The sequence below is a fragment of the Pleurodeles waltl genome, chromosome 3_1 (assembly GCF_031143425.1).
Source record: "Pleurodeles waltl isolate 20211129_DDA chromosome 3_1, aPleWal1.hap1.20221129, whole genome shotgun sequence".
NCBI lineage: Eukaryota > Metazoa > Chordata > Amphibia > Caudata > Salamandridae > Pleurodeles > Pleurodeles waltl.
The window spans coordinates 669,794,045-669,814,477 of record NC_090440.1 but is presented as its reverse complement, the minus strand read 5'-3'; the positions used below and the strand labels follow the sequence as shown (position 1 = coordinate 669,814,477).

The window sequence follows — 20,433 nt, the reverse complement described above, 5'->3', positions numbered from 1 at the left end:
CTTAGACCTCACACAGGAATGTATGGAGGTCATAAAACAGGCTAGAAAACCTACCACTAGACACTGTTATGCAAATAAGTGGAAAAGATTTGTTTATTACTGCCATAATAATCAAATTCAACCTTTACACGCATCTGCAAAAGAAATAGTAGGATACTTACTACATTTGCAAAAATCTAACCTAGCTTTCTCTTCCATTAAAATACATCTTACGGCAATTTCTGCTTACCTACAAATTACGCACTAAATTTCATTGTTTAGGATACCAGTCATAAAGGCGTTTATGGAAGGCCTAAAGAGAATTATACCACCAAGAACACCACCAGTTCCTTCATGGAACCTCAACATTGTCCTAACACGACTCATGGGTCCACCTTTTGAGCCCATGCACTCTTGTGAAATGCAATACTTAACGTGGAAAGTTGCATTTTTAATTGCCATCACATCTCTAAGAAGAGTGAGTGAAATTCAAGCATTTACCATTCAAGAACCATTTATTCAAATACACAAAAATAAAGTTGTTCTACGGACCAATCCTAAATTTTTACCAAAAGTAATCTCACCGTTCCACTTAAACCAAATGGTAGAATTGCCAGTGTTCTTCCCACAGCCAGATTCTGTAGCCGAAAGAGCACTACATACATTAGACATCAAAAGAGCACTACTACTACATCGACAGAACAAAACTAATTCGAAAGACAAAACAACTATTTATCGCCTTTCAAAAACCTCATACAGGAAATCCAATTTCAAAACAAGGCATTGCTAGATGGATAGTTAAGTGCATTCAAACCTGCTATCTTAAAGCTAAAAGAGAACTGCCTATTACACCAAAGGCACACTCAACCAGAAAGAAAGGTGCTACCATGGCCTTTCTAGGAAATATTCCAATGAACGAAATATGTAAGGCAGCAACATGGTCTACGCCTCATACATTTACCAAGCACTACTGTGTACATGTGCTAACTGCACAACAAGCAACAGTAGGTCAAGCTGTATTAAGAACATTATTTCAAACTACTTCAACTCCTACAGGCTGATCCACCGCTTTTTGGGGAGATAACTGCTTACTAGTCTATGCACAGCATGTGTATCTGCAGCTACACATGCCATCGAACGGAAAATGTCACTTACCCAGTGTACATCTGTTCGTGGCATTAGTCGCTGCAGATTCACATGCGCCCACCCGCCTCCCCGGGAGCCTGTAGCCGTTTAGAAGTAGATCTTAAACATTTGTACATTTGAAAATATATTACTTAAAACTTTATTATGTACATACGCATTCACTCCATTGCATGGGCACTATTACTAGCATACACAACTCCTACCTCACCCTCTGCGGGCAAAACAATCTAAGATGGAGTCGACGCCCATGCGCAATGGAGTCGAAATGGGAGGAGTCCCTCGGTCTCGTGACTCTAAAAGACTTCTTCGAAGAAAAACAACTTGTAACACTCCGAGCCCAACACCAGATGGCGGGATGTGCACAGCATGTGAATCTGCAGCGACTAATGCCACGAACAGATGTACAATGGGTAAGTGACATTTTCCATTCGAAGCACTATCAGTAGTTAATGTATTATTATTTCATGCCACTTTACTAGTAGTTTCAGAAACAATAAGAGACAAAATACTCACCTTAGCTCATGAAGGCCATATTGGTATGTGGACCATGAAAAGAAGGGTCAGAGGAAACTTCTGGTGACCTGGGTCATACAAAGACGTAGAACACTTTGTGAGGGATTGCATGTGTTGTGCCATCAGCCACATGTCCCAAGTCACTGTACCTAGTCCTGTGGAGGCAATCACTCTGCCCAAAAGAGCATGGGCCAAATTAGCCATTGACATTATCGATTCTTTGGTGTTTCCTGGGGGCGTTCCTGAATTTGGTATTGTGGTCATAGATTTTTATAGCCATTAGCCTGCTGTCATATTTGTGAAAGTTGAATTCAGCATCAGTCTTAGAATTCCTAGAATCCATTTTTGCCAGGGAAGAGATTCCTGGCGTGAGTTTGTGCAACAATGGATGCCAATTTGCATCTGCACAATTTGAAGAATTTTTAAAGTTCATGGGCATAAAACACACCAGAATGTCCCTCTATCACCAAAGCAGTAATGGTCTCATTGAAAGATTTAATAGGGTGATAAAGGAGACTGTGCATCTGGCTAAAGCCAGCGGATTGAACTGTAAAGTAGAACTGAAAAAGTTGTTGTGGGCTGTGGGCACCACAGCAAATGCCGATATGGATGTTTCTCCTTTCATATTGTTGAGAGGCCGTGTGGCAGCTTAAAAAATGTTGAGGGCATGGATGGGCAAGTTTGAAATGCCAAAGGAGAAAATTGAGGAGGTTAGAAAAGAAAAGAGTTCAAGCACAAAGTAAATATGTTCAAACAGAACCAAAACAAGATGTCCGAGAGTTGAGAGTTAGTGTGTTTGAACACGTGAGGGTAAAGTGCTCCAGAATTATTCCTAATGGAGAATCCACATTTTTACAGCGTAGAGAGTAGTGGAAGTGGGGAAAGTGCAGTGAAACTAGAGGACGGTAGGTGATGGAACAAGAGCAAGACTGCGGTGTCTTGTTGGCACTGAACAAATGCAGAGCAAGAGAAGGGGCAACACAGGTGGGGGGAGTGTGAAGAAGTGACACCTTCATCTAGAGTGACCAAATTGCCCAACAAATTCCGAGATTACATTATGTAATTCGTCTGTTGATTTTACTGCACTCTGTGGTTGTTCATTACATAATTTACATAATTACAAATGTTATGGTGCATGCATTTTTGTTGTATAACACTCTATTTTTGTATTTATAAGTTTAATTCATTCAAATTATTATAAAGGGGGAAGATGTGTTGGGTCATATGTATGTCTCTGTGTTACCACTCGCTGTTTGTCATGAGCACGTGGAGTGCCATGGGCGAAAGAGTTCTGGAATGAGAAGACGGGAAGGATGAGTGGACTGGCACAATGTGAAGCTTCTTCCCTGTCCTGCTGTCAAAGAATAAAATACTTTTAACCTACCTGAGAGCCTGGACTTTATAATCCTCAGCTCCAAAGTCGGCAGCTTTGGCCATTCCGCCACCTCCTCTCCCTAAGAATGTACTAGTGGAAGGAACAAGCGCCTTTACCGCTCCCCAGGAGTACTTGCAAACCTTTCTTTTGAATGGAACTTCCAGGTAACTTGCATGTACCCCAGCACCGTAGGGAGCCCCAACTCCGCACACATGAGAGCAAGCACTGCCAGCAGCAACTTGGCAAATACAGACGATCTCTTGTGTTGGCTATTGGTTCAAATGTAGTGAACCACACTTTCAGAATATCTAAGGAATTGACATATTTGCACTTCTAATAAAGAATGGATTTTTTGTACTAATCGAATCTGGGAGTCTATATTAATCATTGGATTAAACAAGGACGAAATCTTCACGATCCTCAGCTCTGTCCTGTAACACTGGAACTACGTTCAATGCATATGTACACACACACTTGGATCCAAACACATACAGATACACACATGTAAACACACTGACTCCCACATACACAAAAGCAGGCATGCATGCACATACAGCCATACACAAACGACCATAAGCAGAGACAAAGGCGCACCGATAAACACACACACTTGTACACATACGCACAGAGAGGCAGACACACACAGCAACACGAACACGAGACACACACTCTGAAATACAGATACAAATAGAAAAACACAGAGAAGCAGACACAACCACATTACACACAGTGCAGTAACGATGAGGGAACCCACACTGCCCAGCCTGGCTCTCCGATCTTCGGAACTTGCTGAACAGACTGTTTCAAGCTCCCCATAATGTGAATTGATTCTACATATGGCTGCTTCAATGAGACCCAGCCAGATGGTTATGGGGAGTGGAGGCGCAGGCCTCCAGGCTAGGGGCTTATTTTGCCCACTGCTTTGGGCATACCTTATGAACATGGAAGAGCCTCTTGTGTCTCTCGTCTCACTCCTGTGAGGTGGCCTCACTGAACTATTTTACAGTTGAAGAGAAAGCAGGCCTTTGGTGGAAGCAGCAACCCAGGACGAGGGGGATGATTGGTGATAGGGGGATGGGTGGTGGCTGGTACTGGGTGCAAACAAGGATTCTGGAGGGGTTCGGAGAGAGGAGGGGAGATAGCCTGCAAACACATGCAGCTATAACTTTAATTTTAAAAAGTACCCCCGGAAGCGTGTGGTCAATGGGAAGACACTTGCGATCAATTGTACTTGGTCCATGCTCAACAGCATAGACACATACTCAGACAAAGTCAAAGCACACAAAAAAAGTTGCGCTGACTAGTGAGAAACAAGGAGGTGAGAGTGCTTTTGATGCCAACCAGTGGTAAGTAAAATGTGGTCTCTAAGCTTTTTTTTAAAGGTTTTTTTTAAGGACATTAGATTTGCAAGCAACAGTGCATTCACCATCTCAGACAAGAACTAAAAAGTATCACTATCAATATGGGGCACCAATGGCATCCTTTAAATAAAAGGCAAACACTGGCAGTTAGTGGCGCGTGTTATTGTAGGCAACATATTCAGTGATCTCCAGCTACCTTGTGTCTGTTTTGGAATACTGCAATTTATTTCTCTTTAAGATTTTCAATTATTGACGTTCGTTGATTATCTCTTGATCAGATCCTCTGAAACCCACGTTGCAACTTATTTTCCTTTAAAAGCAGAGATTCTTAGGGTTACAAAAATTAATCCAATATTCTAACTCTCAAAAATTCCATATAGAAAAATGTTTTGATCTGTGGATCTATGAAGAAATACAAATCTTTAGCCAATGTTGCCATGTAGCGGTTTAATCTGCTTTTTTTTTACAAGACAAAAATGCCCTTGGTGACAATCAGCTCAACTGTCAAAAACCCCTTCTTTGGTGTTTGGCGGAAACCCAAAAATGTTTTTTAAGCTAGCACTGTTTTCCGATTTCTTTCCCAGCCATCGTAGTAAGTCTCTTCATTGTTCTGCTCTACGAACATACATCATTTTGAGATTTCTTTAGAGGATTCTCACAACGGAAGAGTGAGTAGGTAAAAATCAGTCTGCAGTAAAAACGCTTGTGCATCCATTTTAACGGGGAGGCGTTAAGGGCCCTCAGGTCCCTTAATGCCTCCCCTGACCCAGGCGTTAAAAAAACAGCGCCCATAAGACTGTGCGCCGTTTTTTAAGGCCCACCCCCTCCTGTGCGTCAAAATGACGCCAGAGTATAAATAAGGCACACAGGCCTTAAAGTCATGTTTTGGAAGGGCACACCTACCTTGCATACCATTAAAGCAATGGCAGGTTCCTCCTTCCATTTTAGCAATATTTTTCCCAGTCAAAGGGTTTTTGATGGAGAGGCCTCCTACTGCAGTAGAGGGTGCCATAATGACTATGCATGGAACCAGAGAACTGTAAGCATGACTTATGCAAGAGCTGTCCAACAAACTGAAGTTGGCAAGCTGTGCAACCTGTGAGATATTTCTGCCCTGAGTACATCTACACCAAAGTGAGAAACAATAGATGCAAACACTTATGGTACAGGAAACACTTGCTGTGGGACTTGCAAATACGAATTGTACTAGGACAGCAAATTGTATCAGCTGGTCAACATAGAGGACCATCCAAATAGTCTAGCAGCTGACATTCACTGTGAAATTTCCAACATATACCCTATGTCTTATAATGCATGTCACTTTTCAGGGAACACTTATAAAAGGAAACAAATGATAGATATTTTTTTACGAAGGGTATAATGGCTTTCAAGAAGTTCAGCCCTCCGTTGCAGACGTCGCAGTTTCTGACAGTGCAGAAGGTGAATGTATTACTGGACATGATGGCGTTGTGCATGCATGTTGTGCCAGGGACACTTCTTTACATGCAAACTTTACAGGAATTGATGGATGAGTAATGAGTGCATCATAGAGTCAAGCTTACATCTGAGACCTTGGGGTATTATGGGCCATATTTATACTTTTTGACGCACAACTGCGCCAACGCAGTTGTGCGTCAACATTTTTACCGCCGACTATCGCCATTCCAATGCGCCATGCAGGCACCTTATTTATGGAATGATGTTAGCCGGCGCTGCGGACTGGTCTATGTAAAAAAAAATGACTCACACCAGGCAGCGCCGGCGTACGGGAAAATGGGGGTTGTGCGTCAAAAAATGGTGCAAGTCAGGTCTGAGGCTAAAATCAGGCCCCAAACCGGACTTGCGCCATTTCTTTTTACGCCCAACCTCCATTGACATGACTCCTGTCTTAGCAAAGACAGGAGTCATGCCCCCTTGCCCATTGGCCATGCCCAGGGGACTAATGTCCCCTGGGCATGGTCACTGGGCATAGTGGCATGTAGGGGGGCCCAAATCAGGCACCCTATGCCCCTTAAAAAAAACGGAACAAAATACTTACCTCAACTCCCATGGGATGGGTCCCTCCATCCTTGGGTGTCCCCCTAGGGTGGGCAAGGGTGGCAGGGGGTGTCCCTGGGGGCAGGGGAGGGCACCTCTGGGCTCCTTCTGAGCCCACAGGTCCCTTAACGCCTCCCCTGACCCAGGCGTTAACAAACGGCGCCCATCAGACTGTGCAATGTTTTTTAAGGCCCACCCCCTCCTGTGCGTCAAAATGACACCAGAGTATAAATAAGGCGCACAGGCCTTAAGGTCATGTTTTGGAAGGGAATGCCTACCTTGCATATCATTAACGCAAGGCAGGTTCCCCCTCCAAAAAATGACGCACATGGTGGGATTTTGACATCCGCGGGGTCGGGCGTCAAAGTATAAATATGGGGCAGGGTTTGTGCCGAATGTGCGTCAAAATTTTTGACGCACATTCGGCGCAAGCAGAGTATAAATATGCCCCTAAGTGTTTTAGAATTTTCTTTTGTGTTTCCAGAGAGAGAGCTGTGATTTTACCACAGTTTGGGTCTGCATTCAAATTATGGGATGTTTATTACCCACATCGGTTTACGTTTGAAGTCTTTTAACGTGTTTTCCATAGCTGTAGTTGCAGCATCACGTTCTGGACTAGACAGGCATTTCCTGTTTCCAAGAAGATGAGCACCATTTTGACTGCGGTGCATGCAAGATGTGTGTCGCTGATTGGGGTATCTCAGATTCCAGTGGCATATTAAGTGTGCTGTAGGCCCTAATGCAAGCCAAACAAGCATTTTCAATGCAACGGGGCTCGCATTTGCTCGAGTTGGAGCTATTTGCGTTATAAACTCCTAACCTAACTTGTCTTGCCACACAAATTAAAAGAAAAAAAACACAGCGCGATCGCGCTATGTAAAATGCAGCGTGATTGTGATGAAATTAAAAATGAAAAAACGCAGTGTGATCACGCTATGTAAACCCCAGCGCGATCGCGCTGCGGGGAAAATTTACAGATAAAGTAGTCTGGAAATCTGGGCTGAAAACATCGAGCCTTGTATGTTTCTAGTAGTTTACCGATGCTGTGTAGGCAGGCTAAACACCGGAAAAGGCATGACGTATGCATGCCTTTCACAAATGATAGCGAGCAGATTTTAAAGAGCAAGCCGCGGAACCAATGAAAGAGACTGACGTGACCTGGGCGTGGTTTGAAGCCCAAAGAGAGATTACTTTATGGAAGGAGCCCTTTGCGCTCGCTCATAAAAAGGACCATTCCTTTCACTCTTGTGCAGCATAAAAAGCCACAATTAGGTGGAGTAAGCCCCACTCGCCTCTGGGCACCAATGTCACTACACCTTGTACACCAGTGATGGATAGGAGGACCCTGTTAGGTTCACTTTACAACCACGTTTCACTAAGTATTCAGAACCCATTTTGTGTTATGTGTGCATGCGTTGCCTGAGCGGGGTCTTTGGCTTTCTGGTTGCCCAGTTCTAAGGTGTTTACCAGTGGCAGCCTTTACATAGCTTATAAAGCAGAAGTGAGAAATAGAGTTGGTGCTCTTAGCGTCATTGTGCTCAACTCCACTCTAGTTTGTTTCCTGCATTTGCTTTGTTTTTTTCTGCTCTGTGGCTGCTTAACTTTCAGGCACAGTTCTCAGCTGCTGTTAGCCTCCTGATACGCATGGAGAAAGCCTTCACTTTTCATTGGACACTGATGCTTTCTTTAAATATTTTGTGGCTGTGGTCTTTATTCCTTCTGCCTTTAATTTTTGTAGTTCATGATACTTGGCTCATTCAATCAGGATTTTGCCAAGACTTATTTTCCTGGCTTTATCTTCTTTGATGAAGAAGCCTGTGTCAGCTGATTGTTTGTTGTTCCTGCAGTTTCCTGAGGTACTCCTTGTTTATTTCCAGTGGGATCGGACAAGATGCATATGAGAACACTACATTTTAGTTGACAGGTGAAAGAACTGTGAAGAAGGACGAGCCTCAGCCTCACTGAATCGTAAATCTCTCAAATGATCACTCATGTCACTGACTATAGGGGAGACAACAGAATGGACCGCCTCAGATAACGCGACTTGCAGATGCCTCCTTCAGAGGATGGGACACATACATAGAAGCAATGCTGGTGCAAGGAAATGGATCCTGGCAGAGATGTGACTAAAACATAATTGTGTTAATAAGTAATTGTCTTATAATAGGGAAAAGAGAAGATGGCAGTCAAGTTCTTCAAGGTGCCAGCGGCCAACACATCGTCCTGGATTTTAACTAACATTCTAACCACAATGTACTTAATTCTGAAATAGGTTAAGCTACATTTCAACCGCTGTTCAGGAAACCCTGGGCCCTAAGCACAAAGACAAAAAGTCTACAAAGCTAATAAGTATGCAGAAAAATACGCATTTTAGTGGAAAGACAAACGCCTCAATTTCTGTAAAAAAACAAAGCTGGAAAAGAAAAGTGAACAATGTGTGTAAGACACTTGTGGAAGATGGGGTTACCCCACCCTAAACCTATTTTCGAAAAGAGAAACAAAAAAAAACACCCTTACTTTATGCCTTCACGCCCGCAAGTGGGAGTGAAGCCAAGTTAGCCCAACCCACAGGGCGCTTAGCTCCTGATTACAAGTTATTACACCAGCATACACAGGGCTCGCTTATTTGTCAAATAGGTTGCATTTAGCAACCTTATGACCCAAATAAGTAGCCCAGGAAGTGCATTGTATTTACGCCTATGAAGGATAAAGTAACGCATTCTGTATAGGGCAAAAAGGACATTTAAGCATTCAGGCAAAGGTGGTGGAGCCAATCTTTGAGCCCATGCACAAAGATGACACTGAACATCTGTCATGGAAGGTGGCATCTATTGTGGCAATTACTTCGGCATACGGAGTTGTGAACTATAATGTATGATGCTCCATGAGAACAAATAAGAAGTTTGTTCTCATGGAGCATCAACCATTGTAGTTCACAGTCTACTGCACTCACAGTTCCTTCTGAAGGTCATCTCATACTCTCAACTAAATGTAAGTTAACATTTGCTCTATTGGTTGTATTTCTTGTTGTTTATTTAGTGCTCACACCTCCCAGTCGCCGTACCAGAGCACCATAGCACCAGAAACATTTTGTTCCATGTAATACATACGTGTTTCTTGCTTCGTGTATTTGCAGTTTCGGAAAATGCCTTTCTCCGAAACTACAAACACTGGACTGGAGAGAAGAAGCTCCGGTTCCTGCAGTGGCTCCGGGTGGAAATGTGTCCATAGGCATTGGGATAAATGATCTCCAGTACGCTGTACTTTAAAGTGTGCCTGAGAGCTCTGTGTGGAGAAATGACCGTGTGCTTTGGCTACATGCATAACTAGCAACTTTAGGCAAACGTGTGTCCGTGTTCTCTGCATTGGAGAGCATCTGTACGATTTATACGAGAATCTATCTATTAGGCCTTGGGGTAAGTGTAACTGGGAACCCTGAAAAAAATATATCTGGGAGCTTTGGACAGAAGTGCGCCTTTTTTTTATCACTAGAAGTGCCCTGGGGGGCTATGGCTGGAAGTGTGCCTTGTGGGAGACACGTGTGAAGGAGGGTCTGTAGAATATGGGCGAAGGTGTGTGTCTGGGAGCTATGAGTGGAAGAGCACTTGGAAGTTCTGGGTAGAAGCGCATGTGAGAGGTCTGTATGAAAAAGTGTTTAAGAGCTCTAAGTAAAAATTTGTCTGGGGTTCAGTATAGCTCTGTGGTAGTGTATCAAGATCTTTGTGACACCGTGCTCCTGAGATTTCTGAGTATACAAAGGTTTAGAAATTTTGTGTGCAAGTGGGTCTAAAGCCTTGGGACACTGGCTGGTAGCTATTCCATGAGCTCTCGTGAAGTCAGTCGAGGAGAACAGGATTAAACTGATTCTATCCCTCTCTCCACAGAAGTGATTTCAGGAGCTCAGAGTGGGAGGAACTGCAGGTGTTCTAAGTGGAGTTGGGTATGCCGGTCTGTAGATTGTTGCCTGGCAATCTCTTAGAAACGTCTATGGTGAAGCTTTATCTAGAGATGCCTTCCTTCATATTGTCTTAACATTTTCCTTCCAGGGCTCGGCAAGCCATCCCTTCTTCCATCAGCCACTGGTAGCCGCATGAAACCTAAATCTAGGTCCACGGAGAAGCAGTCCCAGCCAAATTCTTTGAAGAACCTTAATGGTGGGCTGGTCTTTGGAGGCCTCCGTGCCAGCCCCCAGCCTCCATACACCAACATGCAGGGGAAGACCAAGCACACCCCTAACTTCTCACACTCCCCAAACAGCCTGCCAGGACCAGAGCCACGGGCACGGCGCAGTATTGACCAGTCCACCCCAGAACAACCACAGACCACAATCACAGACCATAACGGTGAGTAGCTTCCCAACAGCCAGGGGATAGGAAGTTGGAATCTAAGTGTTCTAATAGCAAATCTAGACCATGCATGACATTTGTGTTTTGCGTCTACAGAAAAAGCTCACATGCCAGTGAATACAGCATGTAAACATTTACAGCATGTAAATAGTTAACAAGTAGGTAGATTTTGTGGTCCAGGTCTGAAAAACATAGGAATGCTAACTGGGAAGAAGCATTTCAATTTTCAAAATTGTGCATGGGTTTCTGTGCAGAGGGTTAAGATGTGTCAGTCATATTTGTTGTGTTACCATTACTGGCATGGAGTTGAACGTTAGAATTGTGTAGCATTCATAGAGTTGTATTCTAAGCAGTAAAAAAGCAAGGATGCATCGGAGCAGACTTGAGATGCAATGGCAGAAGCAGGTGTATGTTGAAATCAAAAGAGATGTTCCTTTACAACTGTGCTAGGTGCTCTTATAACACCATTGGCAAAGCCGATAGGTCTCGCCTTTGGGGCCTATCGGATTTGCCATTAGTTATTAGCTATGCTGCACAGCATCCTTAATGTTGTGCCGCATGCATTATTTTGTAGGCACATGCGCGCAACTAGAAAATGACTCCGCTGGTTTTTTTTGTTTTTTTTTTTGGTTTTTAGTTTACAGTTCGAGTTGGATCGGTAACTAAAAAATGAGGAAAAGTTTTTTTGAAGCAAGTGGGGTGTCGGTAGCAATACCGGTGAGGGGTGCAAGCAACAAGGGGGTGAGAGGGAGGCTGCACTGCAAATTTAAATTAATATGGCACCAATGTATGATATCGGTATAGTTAAAGCAGTGTGGCACCGGGTGATGTTCGGCCACAAGCAAGAAAGAAGAAAGCAAAATGGAGCACAGTGGAAAGGGAGAGAGCTAAGAAATACATGCACTCTGGTAGAGTGCTTAGCTAAAAAAAAGTAACACTAACAAAATCGGCAGTCGAAGGACACAGTGATGCTTTCATGCTTCAGGGAAAGGCCAGACTCATGAGGAACAAGTGTAGTCCACATAAGCCATTGAATAAGAAGCAAGCAAAAGAGAGTCCCAATGAAGTTAACTAATGTTAAACAATGGGTGGGCTCTAAGCCTACTGTAAGATAACGGTATGTCCCACATCAGACAGCGCATGTGCTGTTTCAGGCAAAACCTAATAAATGTTGATTTCATTGAATATTTATCAGTTTTTGTGTTCTTTCCTTCCAGTTCTGTCCTTTGCATCCATCCTTTCAGTTCTGTTGTTTTTTCTGATCTCCTCAAGGCTGTGAACTATTATTTTTACAGAAACAGATGCTTCTCTCAGTTCCATCCGTGTCCTGGAGAAAAACATTCCCATCACAGACAAATACTGTGCCAGCACTGACAGATGCAGGTGAATTTTGCACACTCATCACAACAGATGTGGGGGATTGGTAAAATCATAGATTGTGTGCTTGCAGTGGATTTCTGAGTCTCTTTTCTTCATCTGAGTTCAGTGGATAAAGTAAATAGTTGCTGCTTTACTATGAGTTTGATTTTTGAGCTCAGAGTCTATTTCCTTACTTAGATTGCTTAATTCAGGTGTTGTCATCCTTCTTTCTGTTTAATAGCTGGGAACATGCAGTGGGCTCTTAGGCTCAAGTATTGTCTTCCTACTCTGAGTTTGATGGACGGGAACAAGGGCTGGGCTGATATACTGGGTACTGTTGTGCTCATTGCTTGTTTGGGGCTCATTGATGAACAAATGACCATTTTGGTGTTTGCACTTGTGTATTCTCTAGCTGCAGGTTTGATTTTTGAGGTCAGGTGTTGATTTTCCTTACACTGAGTTTAGGTTTGGTGGCTCACAGCTTACACTGAGTGTGGCGGTTGGGCACAAAGTTTGTTTAGTCATAGGTGATTTGATGGGTAATTTCCTGGGGCATTTCTTTGTGGTGATTGTGATTTTATGCCTCGGAGTGGTTTCCCTGCAGTGATGCTCATGGTTCAGTGTATTAGCTGATTCTTTGCAGGCAAATCATTTTTTGCACTTAAGGATTGTTTCTTGATAAAGTGAAAATTAAGTTAATCATTTGTTTACTTGTTGTTAGTTGAATTTTTGGGCCCATGGTTTACATTATGTTTGGATTTCAGTTTCATCGTATTGAGTTTGATTGCTGCACTCATAAGTTATCTATTTGCACCGATTCTTTAGAGTTTTATGGTTTCCCCAGGATAGTAGACCATGTAGATTGCAAGTGATTCTCTATTTCTCTGTAGTAACCTCATACTCGTGATATGTTGCACTTTCCGATCCATTCATTCTTCACTTCTTAAGAGCATGTTAGTGTCACGGGTGTTGCATCTTTCTTGATTTGGTTTATAATTTGTGCTTTTGTCGTGGGTGTATTGTAGAGCTCAGTTCTGTTTCTAACTAAATCTGACTTATCTTTTGAGTTGGCGCCTTCTCAGCACTGATCGCCCATTAATCAAACCTGTTATCTCCTCATTCTCTGCAGGTCTGGAAATTTCACCTACAGGATCCCAATTAGCAAGTTTACCCCACTGAACACAACACTTACACTGGAGCTAAAGTAAGTGCGAGTTCTGGGCCTTAGGCAGACCACAGAGGCAAGCTACAGTTATACAGACTATTCTTCAAGGAAACCATTTTTCCCTTATTCAATGCACACCCTGAATGTATTCAGTAGTTTTCCACTTCATAGTGGTTCTTAAAAACACAGCACAGCTACACTCACCAGTGAGAGATGTGTATTACTATATCCAACCTGTACTTCACCCCAAACTAGGGTATCGTATGGCCTGGCACCACATTTACCGTTGCTTTGGCACGATGTCTGTTTAACAAAACATCATGGTTGTTTATGTCATTGATTCTCTGTGGGATAAAACATACAGTGATACTGATAGCCCTGCATATAAATTATAATTAGTCTCAATATCATGAAATATGATGGTGATTCCTCCTCCATGCTTGTTGTGGTGGTCTTTGTGGATCAGCTGCGCCACGCTGCAAGGTTGCAAGCTGATCCACAAAGACCGCCACAACAAGCATTGAGAAGGAAGTGCCATCATGCACAAGGACAGCCTCTCATGTACCACCTTCAAAGAGGAGATCTCCTACCTCATGGAACACCTTAACGTCTTCATCCAAATCGACGCCAGAGCATCCATCATGGGCACCCTAGCATACAGATCCCCGAGAACCCACCCCAACTTCCTCGGAGCCATAGCCGACTTCATCGACCTCCTGGCAATCGACTCAACACACTACATGTTCCTAGTAGATCTCAACTTCCACCTAGCTGACGCCAACGACCACAACTCCACCAACCTCCTGGACAACCTAAGCAATATCAGACTCAAAAAACTAGTCAGATCTAACCGCCCATAGGAACTCTTCAAGATCGTCAAGGAGTTCTCCCACCCTGCTGCTACTGAAAACACAATCCAACCCTCTCAGGACCTCTGCAACTCATGAGCCGACTACCTCCATAACAAAATCACAGCCATCTAAAGAAACTTTCATCCCCAACCCACCAACATTGACCACCTCCTGAACCCGTTGCACGACCCTCCCAGCCACCAGATCACTAACTGGAACCCTCTTATCATCAGAACACAGCAGCCCTCATGAGTACGACCCACTCTGGCTCTCCCAGCAACCCATGACCCCACTACATCCTCAAACTGGGCCAGAAGGAAATCAGCAGCATCCTCACCTCCTTCCTCAATACCTCCATCAGGACAGCCACCATCCCAGAAGCATGGAAACCAGCAGAGATCAAGCCATTCCGTAAGAAACCTTCTGCCGACCCCAGAAAACTCAAAAACTACCGACCTATATCCCCGCTCCCCTTCCCAGCCAAGGTCCTGGAAAGAGCCATAAATCAACAGCTCTCCAAACACCTGGAAATCCACAACCTTCTGGACTTCTGCCAATGTGTGTTCCAAGCCAACTACAACACTGAGACAGCCCTGATCCTTCTTGACCTCTCTGCTGCATTCAACACCATCTCCCACTACACCCTCACCTCCAGACTCCACCACATTGGGATCTGAAACAATGCTCTCAAATGGATTCACGCATTCCTCATGGGATGCACCCAGAGAGTCCGCCTCCGACTGTTCACTTCGGAATACAAGAGCACCATATGCGGCGACCCCCAGGGGTCCTGTTTTAGCCCAATGCTTTTCAACACCGATGTGACACCATTAGCAGTGATTGTTTGCTACCACAAACTCCACATCATGTCTTACGTTGACGACACCCAACTCATTCTCTCCCTCACTAAAGATCACGCCACCCCCAGAGATAACTTCCGCAATGCCATGTCGCACGTCACTGCATGGATGAGATCCAACTGCCTGAAACTAAACTCAGACAAGACAGAGATGACATTTTTGGAAACAACATCTCCTCCTGGGACGACTTCTGTGGTCCTCCACACTCGGACAGCCCCCCACCCCAACCAACCACACCTACAACCTCAGCGTCATCTTTGACCGCAAACTCACCTTCAAATGAAAGATAAGCACAGTGGCCTCCATCAGTTTCCACAACCTTCGCTTACTACGTAAGTTCTTCAAATGGATCCCTGTTGAAACCAGAAAGATGGTAACACAAGCAATCATCACCAGCAGGCTAGACTACGGAAACGCCCTCTACATCGGGCTCCCTGCCCAGCTTCTCCACCACCTCCAGACCATTCAGAATGCAGCAGCAAGACTCGTCCTGGACCTTCCCAGGCAGACCTGCATCACCCCCCACCTCAGAAGTCTCTACTGGCTGCCTTTACACAAGAAGTGCAAATTCAAGGTTCTCACCATCGCATACAAATCCATTCATAACATCAGTCCCAATCTCATCAACCACAGACTCTTCTTCCACCAGGCCACCAGGGAGCTGTGCTCCTCCACCCTCGCCCTTGTGCAAGTCCGTGGACTCTCCTTCACCCACCTCGCTGCCAAGACCTGAAACGACTATCCCCACTGCCTACATACCACCCATGCCCTCCCCCACTTCAGGAACGAGGTTAAGACCTGACTCTTTGAGTAGCTACCAGTTCGCAGCAACCACCCACAGCGTCTCAATACCCTCTTGGGTGATAAGCCACTCTTTACAAATCCCACGGTTGATTGATTGACTGACTGAATGAATGAACACCTAGTCATTTCCTGGCATGCTCGTACAACAATGGATCCTATGAAAAGTTGAACGCTCCAAAACAACTGTGGTTTAAGCCTGAAAAGGCAGTACATCCTCAAATACTCATGTATATATAATTACAACTTTCCATACATGTAATAACATTGTGTAGTTTAGTCTTTGAAATGCCTCTGCTTATTCAATTTTTCAGGTCTCTCTCTTCTGTTCACAAACAGAACGATTTGAAGAACAAGCTCAGTTTGGCCCCTAAGGATAGATCGGCATATATCTATGTTTGCTTTGCTTGGGCTCTTAAATCATATATCTTATACAGATCTAAAGGCATTCCCTGATGCACTTAATTTAGCTTCTATGTTTGTGCACGTCTACAGTTTACATAAAACATGCACAGTAGATCACTTGGTGTTCTTTCATGTTATTGAGTATATAATTAACCTGCAGAAGTTATCAGTGCCACTGTCTGTTTTGTTTCACACAAATCCTTTTGAATTTACATCTCCCAAAGAAGAAGAGCTATAAGCTCGATATGCATGGGGATGTCACGCATAAAGCCTGTTGCAATGTGTTTAACACACAATTTTAATTCAATATTTGTGACCGTGAATGGGAAATCATTTAACAAATAAAGAAACATAAATGAGAAAGAACAACATAAACGTCCAAAGATTTCTGTTGAAGAGAAATTATACCAGAGCAGCAGTTAGTGCACTGCCTGTCCATAAAATAGCTAGTGTGGGATGGAACACAGGTAGGTGCTGCAGCCTTTTGAAAATGGGGTCACGCCAGCCATTTTGCCACTGTCTGTCCAGTCCTGCCTGTCTCAATATAGTACATAATAATGTGTGTATGATTCTCTGTTTCTCTTTCCACAGCGCTTCATCTGAGGTGTCTGTTTATCTTTGCAACTTCTACTTCGGGGATCCCTGCATGGAGTCAGCAAGTGCAAGCTCCATCAGTCACACAGACAACCCGGTAAGGGGCAAACAGTCTGTAAGAGTTGGACACAGTATGGGACAAGGATGTATAAAAATGAAAAAGGGGATTATAACAAAAGGAACTCTTAAGGCACGAGAAAGAGAAGTAAGAAGCAAGAGGGCACTGTGAGAGTGGCACACTGTATGGCGGAGGCATTTTGCATGTATAAGATGCATGTTATGTCTCTTCATACAGCACTTTCTATTTAGGAACAGCAATGAACAAGCAGTGTTTGTGAGAAGTGCACTGTCAGAACAGAAATAGCAATAATGTATTCTGTGAAGGCAGCACTTTCTGTACAGGGAAGTAAGAAACAAGACATGTAAAGGGAGTGTTAGAATCGTGAGAGCCTGAGATAGATGGACAACCTGCAAAGGCGAGTGAGGGATGAATTAAGGGACATCTGGGAAAGCTGAGCTATCACAAGAGGAGTAGAATTAAAATCAGTACAGAGAGATATGTGATGGTGTCACTATCTGCAAGGTGTCTAAGCACTATATGCATAAAGGAGGAAACACTAAAAAAAATACACCTGAGGCTCTAGGAGCAACACAGTCTGTAGAGAAGAGAGAAGATAGATGAAAGAAGCTAAGACAATCCGTTAAAGCAGCAGTGCATTTTTGGTAGCGTCTGTCAGCCCAGCGGAAACAGTGGCGGCATTGGCCTCGGCTCCTTTAGGGGAGCCGAGGCCAATGCCATCACACACTGTCTGCTTTGCAGACAGTGTGCATTCTGAGGGTGCTGGCAGGGGGGAGCAGTGCAGGTCCCTCCCCCCGTTGCTCCCAGCACTAGCTTTCCACCAGGATTTTCATAGTTATCATTGTGATCAGCACATTGGTGCCGAACTTTTCACCACTGTGGGGGACCATGACTCCGACTGCCGGCAGTCTGTCGGGATCTATGATCTGGGTGGTGGCGCCGGTCTCCTGGAAGTCCAACTGCCAGGATCATAATCTGGCGGTCAGACCACCAGGAGTGCCGCAGTCCAACTGCCACCGTGGGTTTGGTGGTCCTCTGTCCACCAAACACGTAATCAAGCCCTAAATTCTTAATGTTGATATTTCTTTATTTTGTCCTCGATGTTATGGTATTTCTTTTTTGTGGCTTCTTTATTTTCCAATGATGCTCCATGTCATGTCTGTCACCTTCATTCAGTCCCATTTATTCATCAAGCAGCACTAAGCATTCTGGGACTTGTACTTCTACACTTCTGGTTATAAGCATAGACCTGCAAGTCTCTTGGGTAAACAATAAGGCCTGTCTGAAAGTCACCTTCATGACAGGGGGAAACCTCATAAAGTATAAGAAATGTAAGTTCTGCAAATGTGGTATGTGTCCTGGAGTGGAAGAGTGAGGTTGGAATTTAATGTGCAGTGAATGTTGAGGTTTGAAAGAGTAGACAGTTCGAATGGGCAAAGGTTTATGGTGGAAGCGCAACGTGGGGCTCTCCATGTATATTGCTCTACCTTGTTGGACATACTTGTAAGTAAAAGTACTTGTGCTGAAGCTCAACCCGGACCCCTTTGTCTGGCCAACAGTGGATAATGGGAGGGATGTAGGGCAATGGGGAAGAGAACATGCCCATCTGAAAGGTAAATGGCAGTTTGTTTATATGTTAAGATGTATTCTTAAGCCTAGATAATAGGCCTTTGCACATTCTCCCCTCATATTTATTTTTCTCTATAGGGCACTACCCACCTCTGGCCAGTGGTTGTGGAATCTTTCAGAGAGTTCACTTATCATTTCCGGGTCACCCTGCCTGTAAGTATCTGATCCGAAGGTTACTTCCAGCTCTCTTATTAGCTGCCTTTTCCTCTGTAGTAGTTTCTGTAGTCAAACACAAATAATGTCTTCCTGCTGTGTGATCACATTGTTGCTGCCTCTGTGCCAAAAGGGAGAGGACTACTATGCCCTTAAGGGCACACATATGATCTGTTGTTGCAGAAAACTAGTGCTCCTGGGTGCTATGCAAGTCTTTGAAGCTTTGAAATATTTCTTTTCTAAGCAGCCTTCAATAATTGTGGTATTGTCCCTTCCAGAACTACCTTTAGGCTGTGGCGTATTTGGTATGGCTCCCAAATTATCTTGACCTATGGATGTATAGGTGTCAGCAATAATTTTTGGTAGTGCGCACACATGGTCTGCAACTGTGACTTCCATGAGGCGTTGGCATACTGCCAGGGCTGCTGCTTCCCCTTTAATATTACTTAATATAACTAAGGAGACAGTAGCAAATTTGCCAATTAATGTCATCCCCAGGTCTAGGGCAGAGGCAGCCCCTTTTTCATTTTGAATTTGCTTTAGAACATCAGGCAAAACAGGAAGTGATGTGTTACCATGTGTTATGGGATATACTGCAGCAAAACTGTACCTCAAATGGTACCTTCACCAATAGGGGGAAACATTTCAAGCGGTAAGCATGTTTACCTTGGGGTCCCATATGGTGAAAACATGCTTTAAGCTGATCTGTTTTTGTGGAATCCAGAACGGAATTTCCTATCGTCTGATGGGAATTTTACCAATAATAGCATTGATAATGACAGGACCAATCACTCCCGCAGCTAACTATGGTTGAACAGCTTGAATAGCTCTCTCTGTGGCAGATGTTATTGTGCGCATAACAAACTGTGTTAAACCGCTGTATAATTTAACTAAACCATTGTATAGAGTACATAACTCAACCGCATTCAGCTGCTGTATATTTAAATATGGTGTGTATCTGGCTGAGACTGGCCATGTTGTCCCATCTTCACTGAGGGGAGCCAGTCTAATATTTTGTAATACATGTGGTAGGGCGGGCACCTTGGAACCAGTTTTTGATGTTCCTGATACGGTAATGCTATTTCTAAATGATTATCTCCTCTGTATTGCCCTGGTATTGCAGCTTCCGTTTATGTGTGAAATGTTTATGTATTAGCATTGACTGCAGGAAAAGTGACCCATGAGTCAAATACTTCAGTTTTATAAGCATTGTGTGCCTCATCCATGAAGGTAACATCTCCAGTCCATTTGGCAGCCCTTGCAATGTTAAATGGGCTGTAACAGCACGTCTGCAATTGGCAGGAATATTAACAGAGTCGCCATTTTAATCAGTGGAATTCAGAGAGTGAAAATAACTATATGTTCGATGGCATGTGTAGCTGCAGATGCATTATCCTGCCATCTAGTGTTGGGCTCGTAGTGTTACAAGTTGTTTTTCTTCGAAGAAGTCTTTTCGAGTCACGAGATCGAGGGACTCCTCCCCTTTCAGCTCCATTGCGCATGGGCGTTGACTCCATCTTAGATTGTTTTCTTTCCGCCATCGGGTTCGGACGTGTTCCTCTTCGCTCCGTGTTTCGGTTCGGAAAAGTTAGTTAACTATCAGAAAATTTGTCGGTATTGTTTGCGCTCGGTATCGGTTTAGTAAGAGCACATCGACACCGAAGAAAAGAAGAGCTCCGGTAGCCCTTCGGGGGTTCCATTCCCCGGAGGGGCCTGGTTGGCCCGACCGCGTGCGTCTTCAAGGCTCATGGAACGGACCCCATTCTGCTTCTGCCCCGAA

The 20,433-nt window shown here is 44.1% G+C and overlaps 1 protein-coding gene across 1 annotated transcript in view; it reads left to right on the top strand.

The window, feature by feature from the left end:
* MYRF (myelin regulatory factor) overlaps positions 1-20,433 on the top strand; it is a 385,038-nt gene that overhangs the window by 305,302 nt on the left and 59,303 nt on the right. The window contains exons 22-26 of the mRNA XM_069223234.1: positions 10,458-10,754; positions 12,053-12,140; positions 13,246-13,320; positions 16,790-16,889; positions 18,579-18,653. Of these exons, the coding sequence (XP_069079335.1) occupies positions 10,458-10,754; positions 12,053-12,140; positions 13,246-13,320; positions 16,790-16,889; positions 18,579-18,653 (635 nt within the window). The remainder of the gene's footprint in view (positions 1-10,457; positions 10,755-12,052; positions 12,141-13,245; positions 13,321-16,789; positions 16,890-18,578; positions 18,654-20,433) is intronic.